General features: G+C 43.3%; 2 protein-coding genes across 2 annotated transcripts; one reads left to right on the top strand and one right to left on the bottom strand.

Moving 5' to 3' along the window:
- Window positions 1-1925: 1925 nt before the first annotated feature.
- IL6 (interleukin 6) lies at window positions 1926-5839 on the top strand. Its single transcript, XM_084859823.1, has 3 exons — window positions 1926-2077; window positions 3040-3186; window positions 5672-5839. The coding sequence occupies exons 1-3, from the start codon at window positions 1997-1999 to the stop codon at window positions 5837-5839; spliced, it is 396 nt and encodes a 131-aa protein (XP_084715949.1). The 5' UTR covers window positions 1926-1996.
- Window positions 5840-9166: 3327 nt separating this feature from the next.
- Window positions 9167-18578, bottom strand: TOMM7 (translocase of outer mitochondrial membrane 7). Its single transcript, XM_084858586.1, has 3 exons — window positions 18444-18578; window positions 14024-14072; window positions 9167-9387 (listed from the first exon to the last, which is right to left on the bottom strand). Exons 1-3 carry the CDS (start codon window positions 18544-18546, stop codon window positions 9372-9374), a joined length of 168 nt encoding a protein of 55 aa, XP_084714712.1. The 5' UTR covers window positions 18547-18578; the 3' UTR covers window positions 9167-9371.
- Window positions 18579-18639: the final 61 nt, after the last annotated feature.

The following is an 18639-nucleotide window of genomic DNA, read 5'->3' as shown; positions in this document are numbered from 1 at the left end:
CTCCAAAGAACGGCGGCCACTTGGAATAAAGAGGTGAGTTTGCGCGGAAGGAGCACGTTACCGTACATTGGAGGGAAGGCGGGGCGAACATTGCTTGCAGCTCTTCTCTCGGCTTGAGATTTCGGTCCTTTTTCATGGGGAAATCTGCCTCGGCCGAGGAGTAGCTGCGCTTCCTAGCTAGCATCAGTACACGTGCTACTTAACCACTTGCTGCAATTCTATACAAGCGAGGTGGGAGTTCACATCTCCCCGTCGAAAGTAACCCGAAGTAGCACAGAATGTTTCCAAGGCCTTGCAATATTATCAGGGCTCCCTGGGTGTAGGCTAAAGGTTTCTCGCCTTTGCGGGAAGGCAATTGAATAGCTAATAGTGCTGAAAGATGCATGGAAATGGAAACCCTAAAATGCCCACCATGGGTGAAAATATTAAATTAAACCAAAACATTTGCAATGTCCCCCAAAAGCTAAGATGGTGAGGGGGATGATTATCAGATTTGAAACTTTGGGTCTTTCGTTTTGGTGGGTGGGAAGTTTGAGAGCCTGACGCTCGAAAACTTTTGGCAGAGTTCAAAATGTAAGGGCAGGTATGAGATTTCTTGGAGAAAATATTTACGTAGCAGGATTTGCTGTTACAAATTTGCACTCAAAATCCCTTTCTTAAAATATGCATAGCAATTCTAATTGAACCCTAGCATTGCTATTGGTGCCGCGGCATCATCAGATAGGGATAATGTAGTTGTAGGGCAGTGGTGAGATGGACTGAGGAACCTCAGACCTGGGGGCCAAATCCCCCAGATGGCCCTGCCCCCTTTCCCCAACTACTAATCGTTTTTTAGATTCCCAAGTTTTGCACAGGTCCCCCCCCCCCCCGCATTTTAAAAGTTTGAAATGCCTCTCTGAAGGCTTGGTTACTAATAGTAAGAGCTTTAAGCTGCAATATGCTGATGATTTTTGTATATTTTTTTTGTATTTTGGTCCCACCCACTGAGAACTTACCCAAATTGAATTCAGTCCTCAGGCTGAAAGAGGCTCCCCATCCCTTTTGCAGGGTGTGGGTGTATAACCTTTCCAGCCCCGAGGGCTGCATCTGGTGTCAGCTGGGAGGCCAAGGGCTGGGCATATGTGTACGCATGCGTGCGCACACACTTCTGCCCCCCTCCATTCATACATTCATACCCCCATACATTACACCTGAGTGCAAATGGATGGTGAAGTTTAAATTTACGCTCCCTGCCTGCTGAGATCCAGGGATTGTTTGAGGTGGAGGTGTGGCGGTGGGGGATGGTGACTCCTATGTCAGTGGGGCAGTGAATCTGCTCTGGGTTTCAATAAGAACTCTAGAGGAGCTATCCAAAGTGCTGAACCCTATCCCCAAAATGGGTTCAGCACCTTGGATAGCTCCTTTAGAATTCTGACCGAAACCCAGAGCAGATCACTGCCCCACTACCATACAAGTCACCAGCCTCTACTAGGATGTGGATATGAAATAATCAACGCTTGTCTCATTCTCCAGTGATCACCACTGAGATTGCTGTTTCTCTGCTGCTACTACCAGTGGAAAACAGCAGTCTTGGAAGCTGGGTTCTGGGGGCTAGGAAAGGCTTTTGCCTTTCCCATCACCCAGCAATCTCCATTGAGAGCATTGTTTTTTCTGCACTTAGTTGTGGTGGGAAAACAGCAATCTCAGAAGTAGGGTCACTGGGATTGGGAGCAGTGAAAGTGGGAGGTGTTCCGCCAGCTTCATGGGCTGTATCAGACGCACCCAAGGACCACAAGCAGGCCACAGGTGGCGTAACCCCAATATAGAGTGACTTAAAGGCTCAGAAGACCACAGAAATAAGGATTATGGACAATTGATGGAATATCACTGAGTTTTTCGTCACATCCAATATATACTGATGGTTCAATAAAGCACTGAGGAGCTCATACAACAAGAGTTCAATTAAATTGTTTTGTTTTACTAGCTGTGTAAGGAGCACAACACATGTAAAGGCAGTATGGAAATGCTGGTTCTGAATAATCTCCACCTTCCAAAAATCATTAAAGAAGATCGATGCTACCACCCAGGATTCCAAAAGGTAAGAAGGGACTGTATTAATGTATAACAGAAATATGTATGCTTAGTGTAGTGTCTGATTAACACGTCAGTGTAAAAAGTTGACGTTTATGACCAGAGCAATCCTGGGACAGCTGAAGGTGGCCAGACTGTCTCATCCAAAGCCCAGCTGGCAGAAAAGAGGGAGGAGGGGCATTTTCCTTCCTTCCTCTATTGAAGAAAAAAAAAAGATTTCCCTCTCATTGAAATCAGTGAGAGGGAAATAATGTATGCCAGCTCCATAGCTGATGTATATTTCTCACCCATGTCAGTGGCATGTCTGGAGACTGGGAGGGGTTTGGATTCATAGGCTCCAAAGTCTCCCTTGATCCACCCATGGCATACCCCTAATCCCCACCCCTCCTTTGCCTCTTTCAGTGTAAGACATTGGAGGGACAAACACTGTGGACCTTTCCGCAGAGGCTAGAAAGAGGTTTACAAGGGTGGACTTCTCCCTCCATCCTGCAAATTATCCTATGGCCTCTGGGAAACCCTCCCAGCAACCCATAGGATTGCAGCCTTAGGGCAGTATCCAATACTGCTGCTGCATTCATGCTTCCTGTGTTATGCAAGTAGGACCTACCATTTGTGCCACAGAAAGCTTGCAGTTCTAAAAGCAATCCTAAAAACAAGCGGAAACACTTGTTTCTTAATCAGGACAGGTCAGCAGACCTGTCCGCATGTTTCGGTTGCTTTTAGAAACGCTAGGTCTCTATTGTGCTAGTGGTGAGTCCTGCTGACATGTGGGCAGGCTTGGTTACTGCCCAGAATCAACCATACGTTACCAAAGTTATTAGCAATATTTTATTCATTTCAGAGTGTCTGGACTGCTTACACTTAATTCCAGTTTCAATGCACTGAAAATATTAATGAATAAAATGTGAGTAATATTTTTGCCAAATAATCTTTCAGAAGAATAAACTTTCCCTTTTTCTTCTATTTTAGGAGACTTGCCTGAGAAGTCTTTCTAGTGGCCTTTATTCATTTCAAACATTCTTGGAATATATAGAAGAAACATCTGCTAGTAATGCAGAAGGCTCTACATCTATATGGCTAAGTACACAGCACCTAGCAAATACCTTGAAGTCAATGGTAAGCTCATGCATAATTCTTCTGACATATGAAAACTAGTTATTTATTTATTAAATATATCCCACTTTTCCACTACAGATAGTGCTCAAGGCTGCTAACAACAATAAAATACAAGATAAAATACAAAATTATAATTAAAACATAAAAGCAAATCAATTACAAACTCATCAGTAGAATTAAAAAATAAAAAGCACCCACATGTTAAAACATACCTTGGCAAACAAATCAGCTTAAAAGCCTTTAAACATCTTTGCCTTCCAGCAAAAGACTGTCAGATATAGGTTCTATATTGGCAGGGCATTTTAGAGCATGGGAGCAGCCATCAAGAAGGCCCTCTCTCATGCTCTTGCCACATGTGCCTCCAATAGTGGCGTGACAGAGACAAGGGCTTCTCCCAAGAATTTTGAAACCAGGCAGGCTCATATTGGAGAATGGAGTTTGAAGTCTACCTGGAAACGGGCCGGTAGCTAGTGAAGCCTTTGTAACAAGAAAGTCATGCGCTACTTATAACCAGATCAATCATTGGTCTGGTTGCAGCATTCTGGACTAGCTGAAGTTTCCAAAAACTTTTAAAGGTAACCCCATGGAGGGTATGTTACTGTAGTCCCAGTGGGAGTAATGAAAGCATGGGTCACCCTCTGTTGGTTTTCACAATGGAGGGAAATAAGTAGTGAGGTCCCCCAAGAATCTGTTTTGGGACTGGTACTATTTAGCTTGTTTGTACATTATCTGGAGTCAGGGATGAGCAGTGAGGTTGCCAAATGTACAGATGACATCAAATTATTCAGGATGGTTGAAACCTGCAAAGTACTTGTGCAGACAGGCCTCTGGTCACTGTATTACTACAAGCATGGTCCAAATGGCTCACTGTACAACGGGGAGCATTCTTAGGGTTTGAGCTGCTGATCAGTTGAAATAACGATTGAAGGGGTGTGGTCACTGTATTGATTTTTCTTGGCATTGTGAGACTGTCAAAGACTCTTGATGCTTTCCATGCAAGCAGTAAAGATGACCTGGATTATCTCTAAATTTAAAAGGAATAGAAGAAAGTGGTGAATGTTCAGTATCGAGATGCAGTTAAGTTAAAATGGAACTACAGAGACAGATGAGCAGCATTCAGATGAGACAGAGTAGAATCAAACTATTAGGAAGCTGCAAACCCTATTTACCAAGAAAGCACTACCTTAATTTTATTTATTGTCTGAACTGGGTTCCCCAACATAGTGCCCATGGGTACTGATGTGCCTGCAGACACCTCCTTGGTGCTCATCAGTCTCCTTGCCTCTCCTTATTTTTGTTAAGCCTGTAATGATTTTTTTTAATTAAAAAAAGAATAACTGGGAGGCTTGGAGGTGCTGCAAAGTGCAGTGCCAGCCTCAAGAGAAAATAAGAATGGTGGGTGGCTGTAGCCTTCTGTGAAAATAGGTGTTGGAGGACAAAACTGTGGGTTCAAAAAGAAGTTTTGTGTTTTGGAACACAGAACCCACCTCTGAATTGTACTTAGGATCTTGAGCAAGTTACTTTTAGCCTCACCAGTTTGCCTTCTGGGACTGGCCAAGCCCACCAAGTCAGCTATTTGTGCATGGGAAGTCCCCCTCATGGCACCCAGTTTGTGAGAGCACCCTTGACACACTCCCAAAATTCCAAATGTGCCCACTGTTCCAAAAAAGTTGGAGACCTTACTATTTCATAAGGTGTGAGCACACTGAAACATTGGCTTTCATGAGAAGCGAGAATATGGTTAAACCTCCTGACTGCAGTCCCTTGGCTAAACTGCTGCATCAGAGTCAGGAAGCAGAAATGGAAAAAGCAAGTGTGGTTGGGGACCCAAATAAAGCCATTGTGGGCACCTAGTGTAGGGGTGGGAAACTTTTGTGGCCCTCCAGATTTTGGCCTACAACCCCCATCAGCCCTAATTAGCATAGTCAATGGTGAGAAACGAAGGGGTTGTAGGCCAAAACATCTGGAGGGCCACAAGTTGCCCACCCCTGCGCTAGCCTAGTGAATAAACTGCCCCTGCAAAGTTAGATGTGTGAAATTTTAAGACAATGAATGCTAGGTAAGAGAAACATGTGCCTAGGCCCAGTTTAGGATAAGAAGAGTGTGTGCATTAACCATCCATGTGAGTAAGACAGAAGACAGAAGTTTTACATATTTTATCTATCTAGAAAAGGAATAGGTATATGAAGAATTAGAAAGATGTAGCCTACAGTAAATGGTTCCCTTCAGTGGTAGGTGCCTGCACATACCAAAGACAGGATTTTAAAAAATATTGTAACTGCACTGAGCCTACAGGATAAGGTGGTGTATAACTCAGATAAAATAGATTTTGCACTGTAGGTTACAAAGGCATCTAATCTGAAAATATTACCACCCAGCATCATCTTGCCTGTAAATGAGTACTATCCATTTGTCAGATAAACAAAACACCCTCTTCCAGCCAAGAGCACTATAACCAATTAGCTTTTATCACTTCCCTTAACAGATGAACAATCCTGAGACTGTGACCATGCCTCATGCAGAGACTCAGAAAGCCCTTTCTACAAAGCTACGGGAGCAGAGAGGTTGGAACATTACAGTTATCAAGCACCTCATACTTCAAGATTTTACTTCATTTATGGAGAAAGCTGCAAGGGCTATTCGCTTTTTATGAAAGGCCTGATCTAATGTCTGAATGTTTTAAATCAAGCACATCAATTTGCAAAACATCTGCAATGCAGATGCCATTGTTGTTCTCATTTGAGAATCTATGTGGTTTCTCTTATTAGGTATCTATTTGAGTATTTATTATATTTAATGTATTTATTGGGTTGAATCCAGGATCTGCCTTCTATGACAGAAAAGTCTCCACTTGTGGAAGGTTTCTCTGCCAAATTTTGGGGGATCCCCCTCCCCTACAAACCCCAATGGGGTGATTACCCCCATTCAGCAGGGTCTACTGACTCTATGTAGCATTTTCTACACAGAGGGCTGGAGGGGCTGCCATAGGAAGGAGGAGGGTGGGGAAGTCTACTTGCATCAATTGATCCAGCGTAAATCTGGATCCAACCCCTTCAATTTATGACTTTTTCTTCTGAACATTTAAGAGCCAACTTATGCAATTTTAATATTTATGTATTTTTATTATATGTTTGTATTGTATTTATTATATTTTAATATATTAAAACTATTTTTAAAAAGAAAAAATTGTGTATCAGGCTATAATAGAGCACAGCCTCATTTGTTTGCATGGCAACTGTATTATGGTTTTGTATTATCTTCATATTAAATTTACTCTAGATATCCACTACTACTACTAGATCAGAATGTTTTCAGCATTCATTCATTCATTCTAGAAGGGACCTAAAAAAAGTTAAATATGAATTGTAGTTGCTACCGAACAAATAGTAAAAATAATCCTTGGCCCGTATGTGGAGGAGAAACGATGCTAGTCATAATTACTACTACTAGTGCGCTCTACAACAAAGTATTACAGTGTGTTCATTATTCCAGCCAGCCATGACTTCTTTCAGGATACTCCACTGTGTCCCTCTCCCTCCCTCCCTGAAGAGACACTCAACATTCTGTGGCCATTGAACAAAGGAGCTTGTCTCCTTGGGTTTTTTTCCCTACTTCTGCAAACTTTGGGGTTCCTGAGCAAGCTGATGCCTCTTTTTTCTCAGTAGCCTAGTTTTGGTTACACAGTCAACATAACCCAGCACCCGAGTTCACTATAAATATGCATTATTATTTTGGGTTCTATCCAGCCTATCTGCATTTTGACACCCCGAAGTAGCTCACAATATGTCATCATCTATTAAAAATAGTAAAAACAGTAGCAGTAGCTTAGAATTGCCATTTTTTGCTTCTCCAACATGTTCCATGCAGTTGACCTATACAGAGTTGCCACCTACCTACAGCAGTGTTGGGCCTACCGGAATTTGAAATAGCACTACTTTCAGGTATTGTTTAGACTGGCTTTGCCCAGCTTGGTTTTCTTCAGATGTTCTGGACTTTGACTACATCAGCCCTGGCCAGCATGGCCAATAGTGAAGAATGCCGGGCATTGTAGACCTAGACATCCGGAAGGCATCATCTGGAGGTTGAGGAAGGCTGATGCATGCTGTATTTTCCATTCAACAGTGTTTCACAACTACTTGACAGGGTAATAATTCAGGTCATGAAGCCTGATCTAGGTACAGTGGTGGAGCTGCTCCTTGCCCTCTGTCTGGTGGCCTGACTTATGGCAACTGGAGGAAGGCTTGGAGCTGAATCTGGGCTGATGGAGGGGTGCCTGACTGCTGTTTACTCTCCCAATAGCCCTAACTATGGCTGTAGGTAGCCATTACAGAAGATTGACTTTTTTGGCCAGTGGGAACAAGTTTACAAACCAACAACAAACCATGGGTTCTCCTCCTAGGTTGTTTGTGGTTAACAACCCATAGTTAAACCACAGTGGAAGGTTTGCACGTGACAGCCCACAATCTAATGACAACCCATACTCTGGGTGGTCATCATGTGCAAATCTGGCCAATGACTGGTTCCTTAACCAGTCCTTAGTTAACTTGCTGTACAATTTCAGATATGCTTCGATACTACCAATTCCCTGCTCATCTGACATTTAATAAGAGTATAGCATCAAAATTGTGCGTACTACCTTGGTAACAGATTTTAACCTAGAGACAGAAAAGGACAACTGTAACCTTATTGGTCACATTCAAACCTCCAGCTATTTTTTTTATTGTTGGGACCATATATCAGTATAATGGACTGACTGGCATTCATGGACTTGAGATACTCTGCTCTCTCCTGACAGGTCTCTAATGAAACTCTAGGCTGTTCTTCTCCCCTAAACTTTCCTTGTGGGGTCCTAAAGGATTCAGTCCCATTCAGTATATACACAAGGAGCCATTGGGCACAGATTATATTAGTATGTTTATAACAAATGTCTATCTCCTATTTATGAGACAAGATTCCTGTCCCTATTCAATATTGGGGTATGTGCGGTTAAAGCAACTAAAAGTGAATCAAACTAGCACTGGGGAAGGAAAAGAGAAACATCCATCACAAATTGCTTTCAGTGACCTCTAGTCCAATAGATTCTCAATGTGAGGATGCCCCAGGATCTACTCATACACTTGAACCTATAAGCTGAAGAGGTGACCAGGTATGCTTTTAAAATGGTGAATGAAGAACTTACCGTTATAAAGGCATTGCCACATACAGTTCCTCTGTATGTGCAAGAGCTGATTTTCATGTCCAGAAAGAATGCATGACTGCATACTACCCCATGTCAAAACATTTATGGAGCATTATCAGTAGGTACATATCTTGCCACTTGTGAATTGCCTCCAAGGAACTAGACAAAACTTTTTTTAAACTGGAAGGAAGTTATTGTTTTTCTTTCAAGCCACCAAGGAGCCACTACCAATGCAGGCATGTGCAGGAAGCCGGGCTCATAAATAGTTTAATAACTTCTGTGAAGCCTATAGTTCCACAGCTATAGTCTGCGGCTCCCAGGTATACGAACATTCCTAGGTCTGTGAAGATTGTCAAGATTCAACTGGCTGCATTAAATGTGGGGGTGGATGGGAAGGAGGGCCTATCAGCACAGTGTATTATGGAGATTATTGGAATCCACATTTAGATTTTCTTGTATCTTCCATTATGTTTCATCTTGCAATATTCCAAGGAAATCAACCGTTACTCCCTGTCCTTGAAATAGTCATATTTTCCATGACCTCTGCTAGGATTTTGGAATAAGTTCAGGAGATCTCTTGGCAACAATTCAATTGATAACATTATAGTCTATGACATACAGCATTGTATTTCTGTGCAGTACCAAAAATGTGACTTTGTCCAACCCATGATTAAAATGAAGACTGAACAGTCCAGACAATGATGATTACAAAGGTGAGGCTGAAAAAATCCCCTCTGTCATGAAACACTGGCATAAGGAGCACCATATATCATAACCTGACAAAATAGATTCATCATTCAATTCAAGGATTTCAGATTAAATATTTATTCCAACAGAAGTAAAAGAAGTGTAACATAAATTAGGTTGAAAGAAATTCCACTGTGTTGTAAGTTTATTCTGTGTTCTCAGGAAGCAGCTGGCCAGGAGCATAACACAAGTGTCCTTTCTAGCATCTGGAATGTATACATCTTCAACAGCTGCTCCCAAAATGCTGTGGTTAAATCCTTTATCCCCAAAGCAGACTAAGAGAGGAGGGGGGAAGATGGAGAGAGAGGGAAAAGAGGAACAATGTCGATCACATCTCTTATGATGTCAGAAGCAGCAACATAGCTCTCTCTCAATAACAACAAAAACACTACAGTGCAGTAACTTTGTCACTTAGAGCACAATTGTATAAATGTCTACTCAGAATTAAGTCTCACTGAATTCAATGGGGGTTCAAAATGGTGTAGGATTGGAGCACTACTTGGAGACAAAACAGACATTACTTTAAATCTGTATCTAGCAGCTACCGCTCATTTTTTTTCGTTTTTACTCTAGAGTAGGCACAGGGGTCAGGAACTGGATTGGGCCTATAGTGGGGGGGGGTTAAAGCCCAACTAGCCCCCACACTAGGGTCCTGATCCAGTTCAGGGCCCCTGCATCTACTCTAGAGTAAAAATAGCAGAGGGGGTGATGCTCTTTGTTTTGGCCTTTACTCAGCCATGGAAGATACAGCCCAACACAGATATAACAGAACCATATTAATAAATGGAACTTGGGTATGTTTACAGAATGATTAAAAAAGACCAGTGATATCTTGTTCATTCTCAACACTACTCCAATAAGTACCTGCAGCCAAGGGGCAGCTGGCCAACGCTACCCAATGAGTTAATGGCAGAAGTGGGGTTTGGGTTTGGATTTAACTGTCAATCCATAACAGATATTAAGGTGAACGTAAATCCTAGGAACAGCATCATATTTAAAGTCCTAAGTGAACACTCCCAGATGAGATGGGATAACACTAACATGACTGTAGAACAGTCTTAACTGTTTTCTAGTTTGGGGGGCGGGGGGGATTATACTGTCACATTCTTTCAGTGCAATTATAGATGGTTTAAAGACATTATAATCTCAAGACTATTAACTTGAGACCAACCTGTATTGATGTACACAAAGAATATTAAGGTTTAGCCACATTTCCCTGCTCTCCAAAAATACTGATCACAGTACATGTGTCTCATGGGAATTTCACAGTCCACTATGCATACCACCCCCGCCCCCCGCCAGCATATTATTTCTATGACCACTTATTCCACGATGAAAGTAATGATGAACATACTTTTTGCCAGGGATTCTGACACTTCATTTATGATGATTTCTGATTAACCCTTTCAATATGTAACAAAATAAGACACCAAAGGTGTCCTATTCCGGACCAATTCAGGGACAATACAGACGTTACTTTAAAGTTGTTGCTAGCAGCCCCCCTTACTCTAGAGTAGGCCCAACCCCTCCCCCTATCTGGACCTTATCATGATGGGGGCTAAGGGGACTTCCCCCCACCCCCCCGACTATGGCTTTGATCTGGATTGGCACTCCTGCAACTGCAATTTATCTTGCAAAACAGTGATCCATAAAGCAAACAGAGCACTATTTTGCACTATTTACTATCCCAATAATCTTGGTTCCTTTCAACACAGGAACTATACTTCTATCTTTCAGTTGGTCTTTAAATGTAATGGGTGTGGGATGATTCAGATTTACCCCATAGCAGGGGGGACAGTGTTAAAGACATCCTACCCCCATGCTAGGTCCCAATCTGGATCAGGGACACTGCACCTGCTCTACAGTAAAGATTTTTAAAAATGTATATAAAGGCCAACTGAAAGCTCAAAATATAGTTTCTGTTCTAAAAGGAACTAAGGTTACTGGGGTACTAAATAGTAACATTCAAGCCACCAAAAGGATCTATAGTTTCTCTTGTCTGTGCTTCATCTGATTTTCATGTATTTCCACCCTCAGCAACCTTATAATATTGCTTATTCAGGCTGCAATCTTATACACACTTCTCTGGGAGTAAGCACCATTGGGCATAATGCGACTTACTTCTGAGAAAACATAGGAGTGCGCTGTCAACGTCCAACCCAATTACTTTCTAGGTAACCTCCCCACCTCCCCAAATACCGAAGACTGAGATCATACCAAAATTCTTTTTCTGCCCATCAGAAAAAACCTTTGGAGATTCCAAAGCCTCACAAAGAAAATAGTTAATGACCCTTGCCTTCAAATCTCCTTTGTTTCTTATTACTACTACAATAACAACACTTTAAGGATGCAATCCTATGCATATTTAGACACAAGTAAGTCCTACAAGACGGCCGACAGGAAGCTCTGGCGTGGGCTGGTCCATGAAGTCACAAAGAGTCGGAAGCGACTGAACGAATAAACAACAACAACAAGTCCTACAACCCCCAGCATTCCAGGGAGAATGCTGGAAGTTGTAGGACTTACTTCTATCTACACATACATAGGATTGCACTTTAAATGCGTTAAGTGCTACAAACCTGTGATACAACACAATTATTTTTAATACAAAATACCAAATGTCCTTCAGACATCTTGGTCCATGCTAGAGAAATGGAAACACATGTTTTAAAACGCAATTTAATACCACATGGTCCAGGCCACAGAGATAGAAACCCCAAGCTCCAACATGTTAGAAGAAAAGCAGTTACTATGGCTAAAATTAATATCACACCAAATTAAGAACAAAGGTTCACATTATTATAATTTTTAATTCTATGAAGCCGCCTTGGTCATCATGCACTTTACAGAGCAATTTAGGTTCTCGTTCTCATCTAATTGTTTTAGGACACAATCCTGTCTGGATAGTCACCAGCCTCCAAAATCAGAGGCTGCCCATTTACCTATGCAGGGTGGCTGGAGCACAGAGGAGATGCTCTCCTCTATGCTTTGGCTGCCCTGCATTTTTGCCTAGACACGTGATTTCTCCCACCTAGGTACAACTTTAGGGAGAGAAGGGCCTGGAGACCTGATAAGAAACTGCATAAAGCAGCTTCTGCAGTCTCCTCCCCTCCCCACCCCCAAGACCACCCCCTTTTTCCCATCTCTGCGCTCCATTTCTGTGTGGAGACATAGTCAGCACAGAGAGAACTGTGATGGCTATAAGGGGGCAGGGGAGGGGAGCGCAGTTTCTGGGAACCAAGGTCAGAGCCCTGGCTCCAACCTCAGTTCCCAGAAACTGAACAATCTTATGGCCCTCTGGACAGTGTCTAGTGGCCATAGGATTGTTCCCTTAGGGTGCAATTCTTTGCATGTTTAGACAGAAAAATGTCTTACAACTCCCAGCCAAGCGTGCAGGGGCATGCTGGGATTTCTAGAACTTTTTCTGTCTAAACATGCATAGGATTGCACCCTTAATATGCTTAACATGCTGGGTTAAGATTTATATTAAAGAAAAGGTTATCTTGCATAAGAACAAATGCATTTTAACTGGAAAATGTCATATATGCAAAAATGTACAGAATACGACAAGACATAAAATTGAATAAATTTAACACTTGCAGATTTTTAAAATAGACAATGAGACTTAACATGACAGTTTAATTACAGGAGTCTAAAGAGCAGTCAGACATCAGACAGGGTGTAGAATATTAAGTGCTAAAATGTAATATTAAATGTCTGATCTCAGGAGTATCAGGAATAAAGTGCTACCATACAGAAGTGCCACAAATGCAAACAAAGATGAATGAAAAAATGATTTTTGTATCACTTCAAGAATTTTAGAATAAAGGAACTGTCTTTTGTTTATGTATTTGCAAAACTGCACTTCAAGTTACCAACTTTAACAGATCACCGATAATGTATTTTATCATAATTTGCCTTGTCAAGTATTTTTAAATGAGCAATACAGGATCCTTCTAACCACTCCTGAGGTTATTAAACTTCATGTTTGCTCACTCCTTTGCAATAGCTGTAAAAATTATTCTGTTTTCACTCTGAAGCCCCACTGGTTCTTTCCTAATCTAGTTTTACTAGGCTCCTACTCTTCACCTCATTTCAACTGTTAAAATGTAAACTCCTTTATTTCCCATGAAGACGCTTCCTTTATCAAATAACAAGAAAAATGAACAAAATGGTCTGCATCCTGTGTATGTATCCAAACCAAAACCTCATGAACTGCCTTTTAAAATAGGTTTCATGCTGTGTAAGTTGTCATTGTTTAAACCATTCCATGGTTACCAGTTCTGTTTATAACATCACTGAAGCAAGCAAAGGCCAACAGAAATATGACTTCATTCAAGATTGCTGTAATATCAGCAATCAACAGATACAGCATTTCCTTCTGCTGGTATGTGCCTTAAGCTAAAAAAAAAAAAAAGGTTACATCAAACCCTGGCCTACAACTTATCTGAGGAGAATATAAGCGATTAGAGTGTTGGACTAGGACTCGGGGGATCTGAGTTCTCGTTCCCACTCAGCCATGTAACTCACTAGGTGACTAACTAGGTTAGGCCTGTCACAGCCTAACCTACTTGACAGGGTTGTTGTGAGGATAAAACGGAAAGGAGGGGGAGCATGTAAGCTACTTTGGGTTCCTTGCAAGAAAGAAAAAGGCGGGATATAAACGTAGTAACAATAAATGTAATAACAATAATAATAATTTGTGAGATGTCTCCTAGCATGTCTAGCAGTGCAATCCTGTATGTATCTCCTTAAAAGTAAGCTCCACTAAGTTCAAAGGGTCCCAAGCAAGTACAGGATTGAAGCCTAAGTCTCAAACTATCATGTCCAACATAATCACTGAAGCACACTTTCCATTGTTTGCTTCAACGTGCGTGATTACTGCAGAAGTATTAAAAACTGGACACATACCTCAGAAGGGTGGGGTCAGGCATTCCAGGATCTGCACCTCTCCTAAAACCTGGTTATAATAATACATATGTCAATTTATATAATGAAAATATTATAGCTCTTTACACAGTAGAATAAATCTTTATATTGGCCCTGCTTTACGGCACGATTTCTATCCCCCGCCCAATTGATTACATTGGCCTGGTGCGCATGTCACAACAACCAAGAGTTTTTTAAAACCCTGGATTGTTGTGAACTGAGCTAGAAGGAATGAGTGTGCTGGCTCCCGCTGTCCGACTACTCCTGCTGCAACTGGGATGGGCTAAACAACCCAGGGATGCTCCATCCCTGGGTTATTTAGCATTGTCTGAGAACCCTGGGTTGTTGGGAGATAGACAATCCAGAATTCGAACCCTGAGACAAATCCTGGGTTCCAAATCTGGGTTGTTTCTCCCACAACAACCCAAAGTTCCCAGTTTGCACACAATGCTAAACAACCCAGGGGTACAATGACCTGGGTTGTTTTGCCACTTCTGCTCACTGACGGCGATCAGACGGTGGGTGCCAGGGCATTTGCACCTTCTCATTCAGTTCACAACCCAAGGTTTTAATAAAGCCCTGGGTTATTATGACATGCGAACTGGGCCACTGAGTCAGACAGGCTCTGCTTTTAATAAACAGGACTTTATCTGCTGCTGAAGAAAAGCAGAACAGAGCTTCCTAGGCAGTAGCAAGCTGAGCCTGTTTCCTTAGTGAAGTTTTATAAGAAATAGCCTGTAGGACCTACCCATAGATCAATGGAATTATCGTCCAGCAAATGAAAAATAATCCTGTTAATGACACTTTATAGGACAGAATCATTGCATCTTAACATTTGAAGGTAAATTTGACATGCCTGTACGGAAAGCTAAATCTGCTGATACCTTGTTCACAATGCAACACAAAAAGGAAACCACTCATGCATAGATTACAATTAACAAAAATATTCTCAATTAGTCATGTGAAAATTTAGCGTAAGAGAAGGAGCATGTGAAATGAATTCAGAAAGAACTGGGAAATCCCTATAAAGAACCATCTGAGATTCTGAAGCCTTCATTTACAGGAAACCTGGTAACTTTCAAACAACCAGTAAGCCTCCTGCTACCCAAAATGGAAGAACGCACCTATCAATCATTGCTACTCCTCTCTCCCCAAATGCATTTCGTAGGTGTAATTTGCTACCTGCAACACCTACCACTGATTTAATTCATTGGCCTGGTTCACCTGTAATGACAACCCAGACTATAGGTTGAATCATGGGTTGTTGTTATGTGCAAACCCTGAACTATGGTTTAAGTATGGGTTAACCACAAACAACCAACAGTTCACAACCCAACACAAGCCATGGGCTCTCTCTGGGTTTGTGGTTAACAACCCATAATTAAACCATACTGCAGGTTTTGCACATTAACAACAACCCAGGATTATTCAGGGTTGTCATTACATGCAAACCAGGTCTCAGTCTGCAATCTCTATTTTGAGACTGGGTCTATCTAAACCGCCTACCATATGTGGCCATTTTAAAAACTTCAGTCATGTGGCTTTTAAAAAAAAATAGAATCTTCGTTGTTCACCTACATGCATACTCAGGATCTGTGAACAACCTTATCTCTGTTAAGTGACCATGAGTATGCATGTTTGCTCAAGAACTTTAAAAAGTTCCTTGCTGGATCAGACCAACATCCATGTAGTCCAGCATTCTTTGCAGCAGGCATCCTAGGTGGTCCACTGGTGGACCACCATCTACCTTCTGCCAATCCCTGCCCTATCTATAGGACTTAACATAACCATCAATGTATAACTTAGGGAAGTGTCATTAGCATTTATAGAAGTGTTGCAGGAGCAAATCAACTGCATAAGGGCACAATCCTATGGCCGCGAGTCAGCAGCTAGACGGCCATAGGATACGTCGGTTTCTGGGAACCAATCTCCGAGCCCATGCTCCGAGTTTGGTTCCCTAAGAACTGACCTTCTCCCCCTTCTGCGCTGCCTTACACGCAACGCAGAACGGCCCCATGCTTGGAAGAGGAGCACAGAGTGGTGAAAATGAGGCGTTCCAGGGCGAGGAAGGTGGAAATGCTGGTAAAAAACATCCAATGTGTCACCCAGCTGCAGCTTCCCCTGCTCCGACTTCCTGTGGCTAGACAGCCAAAATCAGCTGTCTAGCCACAAATGCAGGGTGGCTTCTCCTGCTCTGCACTGGATAAGTGGTCGCCTCCGAGTTCGGAGGCGGATGCCTATCCTGGTAGGATTGTTCCCTAAGTCAGAGATGGGCAATGTTTGTAGCATTAAGGGTCCCAACATTCCCTCAAGGCCATACAGTTGGGGGCTGAATACTGGCAGTAGAAGGTGAGCCAAAGCAAATAGTAGTCAGGGCCACCCCTTTTCTCTCTTCCTTTCCTTCCTTCCTCCATCATCCATTCATACTCTTTCACACACACACAGCCCGTCTCCCCTTCATCCATCCATTCATTTTCTTTCACACACACAAACACACACACACACACAGAGAGAGAGAGAGAGAGAGAGAGAGAGGCTCCTACACTCGCAAACCTGCCAGCCTGCCTCTCTTAGAACTGTGTCAGTGTCTGCCAGTGTCACCCTAATCAAGCAAAGAGTGCCTGCCTCATTTCCCCTCCTCTGGTGGCAGCAGAAGTGATGCCAAAATTGTGGGGGCTGTGATTCTCATGGGTAGGATGGCACGGAGAGATTACCTTCACTATGCACCCTCCTGGCCAATGAGTCTGTACTTAAGTCCTCATCATGCTATTTATACTTAACCTAGGTAGAAGTTTTTAAAAAAGGACACAACTCACACACACAGTATTACTCTAGGAAAAAAGAAGTATAATAAAGGTGGCAAAAGGTGGAAGCCTGAGGTGGGTGGGAGTAACCTGCCTAGGCTGAAGCAAAGGCAAACCCCACCCATCTTGAGGCTGGGTGAAGAGAGGAGGGGTTTCGGTGAAGAGAGGAGGGGTTTCGTCACACCATCACAATCACACTCTGCCCAGCAGCTATGCAGCAGGCTGCGAGGAAGATGATTTACATGGGTAAGCCAGCGGCGGGAAGGGTCATTCCGTGCACCATTCTTCTCAAGAAAATCATGCTCTCTCCAGCCTGCCAAACAACTGAGCACCAGGGCTTGCTGGACTGCGATTTGGCGGCAGCAGCTAAGGCACCCACTCGGGGCACACTGAAGGCCTTTGAGGGCTGCATGCAGCCTGAGCATATGTAGTGTAAGAAATGCTAGTCGTTATACTTCCCATCATTTTTTCAGATAGATACTTAACAGTTTGTTTGCTGATACCTTTGATTTTCCTCCCACTCATACGATATCCAGAATCTCCCCCAAACAAATCTTATTTTAAATATGTTTTCAATGAACTTCACCAATCAACCCACTCAGATAAACTCCCATTTGTTTCCCTCAGGGAAGAGAACCCACTGCAGGCAGGCAAAAGTAGTTCCAAGGCAGGAATATGGTATAGGCAGGAAGTTGTACCCTGAACAGGGGAACACGTAGACCCTCATTTCAGCACAATATAATAGGATATTTCACAAAGATTTGCTGCAGTTTCAGCACCATTGTGATTTTGTTTTCAGCCCACAGAACTCTAGAACACAAAGATTACACCTGCCCTACAAATAAAGCAAAATGACGTGGTAGGATCTTAAGGTGGTAAATTCGGTCTGCACCACTTCAGGCAGGAGATGTCCGTTTTGAATGCTCCGTTGTGCATCCCCACCCCCAATTAAGACCCACTGCAAGCAGAAAGACAGTACATCACAGAGCAATGTTGTAGCCCAGCTCTTTATTTAACGCACAGGTGTATCCAAGCATTGCATTGTCCCACTTAAATCTGAAGTGGTAGCAGAGTTCATTCTACCACCTCATCCTGTAACATGGGGAGGCTAGGCCGTACTAGAAACAGGCGGGTTATTCCGAAATAGGGAGAAACCCGACCATCTCCTTGCTACTTCTCTGTTGCAAGTTAAACCCGAAACTAGCAGCCCCGGGGTCAATTATGAATCGGAGAACGTCGGTCAAAGACACGGAGGAGGGCGGGGGAGGAACGCGGCGTTTTCACCCCACACCGGGCTCCCCGCTATCACGAGGGGCCATGGGGAATCGGCCACGTGAGCCACAAAGCGCCCCATCACGCGCTCCCCTCGCTGCGTCACAGTCGCTAACGCCTTCTAAAAAGGCCCGCCGCGCGCCTTGGAACTGCCCTGAGGACCACGGCCGTTAACGGACAGCCGAAGGGCCGGCCCGCGACGCGACGCCACCCCTCAGGCCAGCGTCTCGCTCAGTTCAAGGCAGGCAAGCAAGCAAGGCGGGCAGACCAAGTCTTCTATCGCGCCGCAGCCAACTTCAGCCTGATTCCTCCCCCTCGCCACTGACCTAGATAGAGCACGACAGGGATGAAGCCCCAACGGATGGCGAACTGGCCCCCTTTGAAGAGGTGCTGTAGCCGCTGTTTCGCCTCTTTGCTCAGCTTCGGCATGGCGGCGGCGACAGCGACGCCTCAGAGACGGCAGAGAGGGGGGCGGGAAAGAAAGGCCTGTCTTTCGCTCCCTGGTGCTACCACGCATGCGGG

The sequence above is a fragment of the Heloderma suspectum genome, chromosome 5, assembly GCF_057233095.1.
Source record: "Heloderma suspectum isolate Gila_16-S chromosome 5, 16-S_ref, whole genome shotgun sequence".
Lineage (NCBI taxonomy): Eukaryota > Metazoa > Chordata > Lepidosauria > Squamata > Helodermatidae > Heloderma > Heloderma suspectum.
The sequence above is the reverse complement of the archived record's forward strand: the minus strand, read 5'-3'. Positions and strand labels throughout refer to the sequence as shown.

What these genes read in the sequence shown, in the direction of transcription:
- TOMM7 (XM_084858586.1), bottom strand. Translation starts at nt 18,546, where the DNA reads ATGCCGAAGCTGAGCAAAGAGGCGAAACAGCGGCTACAGCACCTCTTC. An exon ending in CCCTGTCGTGCTCTATCTAG is followed by an intron (nt 14,073 to 18,443) that starts GTCAGTGGCGAG and finishes TATTATAACCAG; the next exon opens with GTTTTAGGAGAGGTGCAGAT.
- IL6 (XM_084859823.1), top strand. Translation starts at nt 1,997, where the DNA reads ATGGAAATGCTGGTTCTGAATAATCTCCACCTTCCAAAAATCATTAAA. An exon ending in ACCACCCAGGATTCCAAAAG is followed by an intron (nt 2,078 to 3,039) that starts GTAAGAAGGGAC and finishes CTTCTATTTTAG; the next exon opens with GAGACTTGCCTGAGAAGTCT. An exon ending in CAAATACCTTGAAGTCAATG is followed by an intron (nt 3,187 to 5,671) that starts GTAAGCTCATGC and finishes TTCCCTTAACAG; the next exon opens with ATGAACAATCCTGAGACTGT.